This window comes from Bipolaris zeicola (assembly GCF_000523435.1).
Source record: "Bipolaris zeicola 26-R-13 unplaced genomic scaffold scaffold_703, whole genome shotgun sequence".
Lineage (NCBI taxonomy): Eukaryota > Fungi > Ascomycota > Dothideomycetes > Pleosporales > Pleosporaceae > Bipolaris > Bipolaris zeicola.
In genome coordinates this window covers 778-1,922 of record NW_006912752.1, presented here as the reverse complement: position 1 = coordinate 1,922, position 1,145 = coordinate 778, and the positions used below count along the sequence as shown (strand labels likewise).

Genomic DNA, 1,145 nt, shown 5'->3' with positions numbered 1-1,145 from the left:
CCAGCCATGCCGGGCATAGCTGCGGTGAAAACGCGGCTGAAACCGAGTAGGACTAAATCAATCAATCAATCAATCGACTAAATCAATCAATCAATCAATCAATCGTGCTGTCCGCGCGGAAAAGCTGCCACACTGCACGCTCTATACCCAAAACTAACATTTTATAGATAGAGTCTAGATTCTTACCCTCTTAGCTAGCTTTATAACCTACCGAGCTCCTTATAACATAACGATGCTATAGATAAGCAGGGTGGTTCTTAAAGAGGGTTGATTAACAGAACTAGCAAAAGGAACCACAGCATAGTGGGTAATACGTTTTTTGGCGCCGGAGGGGGATGCAGTGGAAGAACGAAAGCTGAAGAATAGATGCACGCTAGACTGGTCGGCTTGCTAATACTGTGCGAGCATGCCGGGCGCCCGGGAGAAAAGGTGTCCCGTTACGCCGGGTGTCCCGGCACGCAGGGATGGACATTAAACTAGATGTTTTTGAATTTCCAACTATTTACACAAACAGATCTTGGTGCCAAATGATGGATACTCAATGCAGAGCCGAGAATCTTGAAAACCCTTGGGATTATCAATACGAGCAATAAATGAAATCCAGTTTGAACACAACTTGCCCTGCTTGGGCATCTGTATTGTTCTCAAGAAACATTCATTATCATGCGCCTGCTGCTTCTATGTTAGGATCAGCGCACCCAGTATATACACAGGTAACCTTTAGTCAAACAGCGGTATTGTCGTGTTTATCAAAGCTCATTCGTTTTTTCTTCATTTTTTCGATCGCTGCAGGTATTCCTCGCAGGAGGCTCAACTTTTGGTATTTCAAGGACTGGAGATGGCGGTAGGGGAGGTAAAAAAGCAAGCTCATCTTGAGAATGTCCACCCAGATCTTCAGAAATTGGGGATGTGGATGGCTTGACCTGAGCACTTGCTTGACAACATGTGACCTTAAAACCACTCATTCTACTTTTTTTACTCGCTGGTTCTGCCGTTTTTCGCATTCCGGCGTCGGTCTCTAATGTGTCTGATAGCAAACTTGTGTGCTTGGTTCGACTAACGGGACGATACAGACAAAGCGCACTACAATAATAGAACAGTGCAGTAGACTTCGAAATTGATATCTTATATACTCTTGTCCGTTT

The 1,145-nt window shown here is 44.6% G+C and overlaps 1 protein-coding gene across 1 annotated transcript; it reads right to left on the bottom strand.

Moving 5' to 3' along the window:
* Window positions 1–498: 498 nt before the first annotated feature.
* COCCADRAFT_10540 (uncharacterized protein) lies at window positions 499–775 on the bottom strand (the record flags this gene model as incomplete). Its single annotated transcript, XM_007720847.1, has 2 exons — window positions 499–678; window positions 731–775. 2 exons carry the CDS (start codon window positions 773–775, stop codon window positions 499–501), a joined length of 225 nt encoding a protein of 74 aa, XP_007719037.1.
* Window positions 776–1,145: the final 370 nt, after the last annotated feature.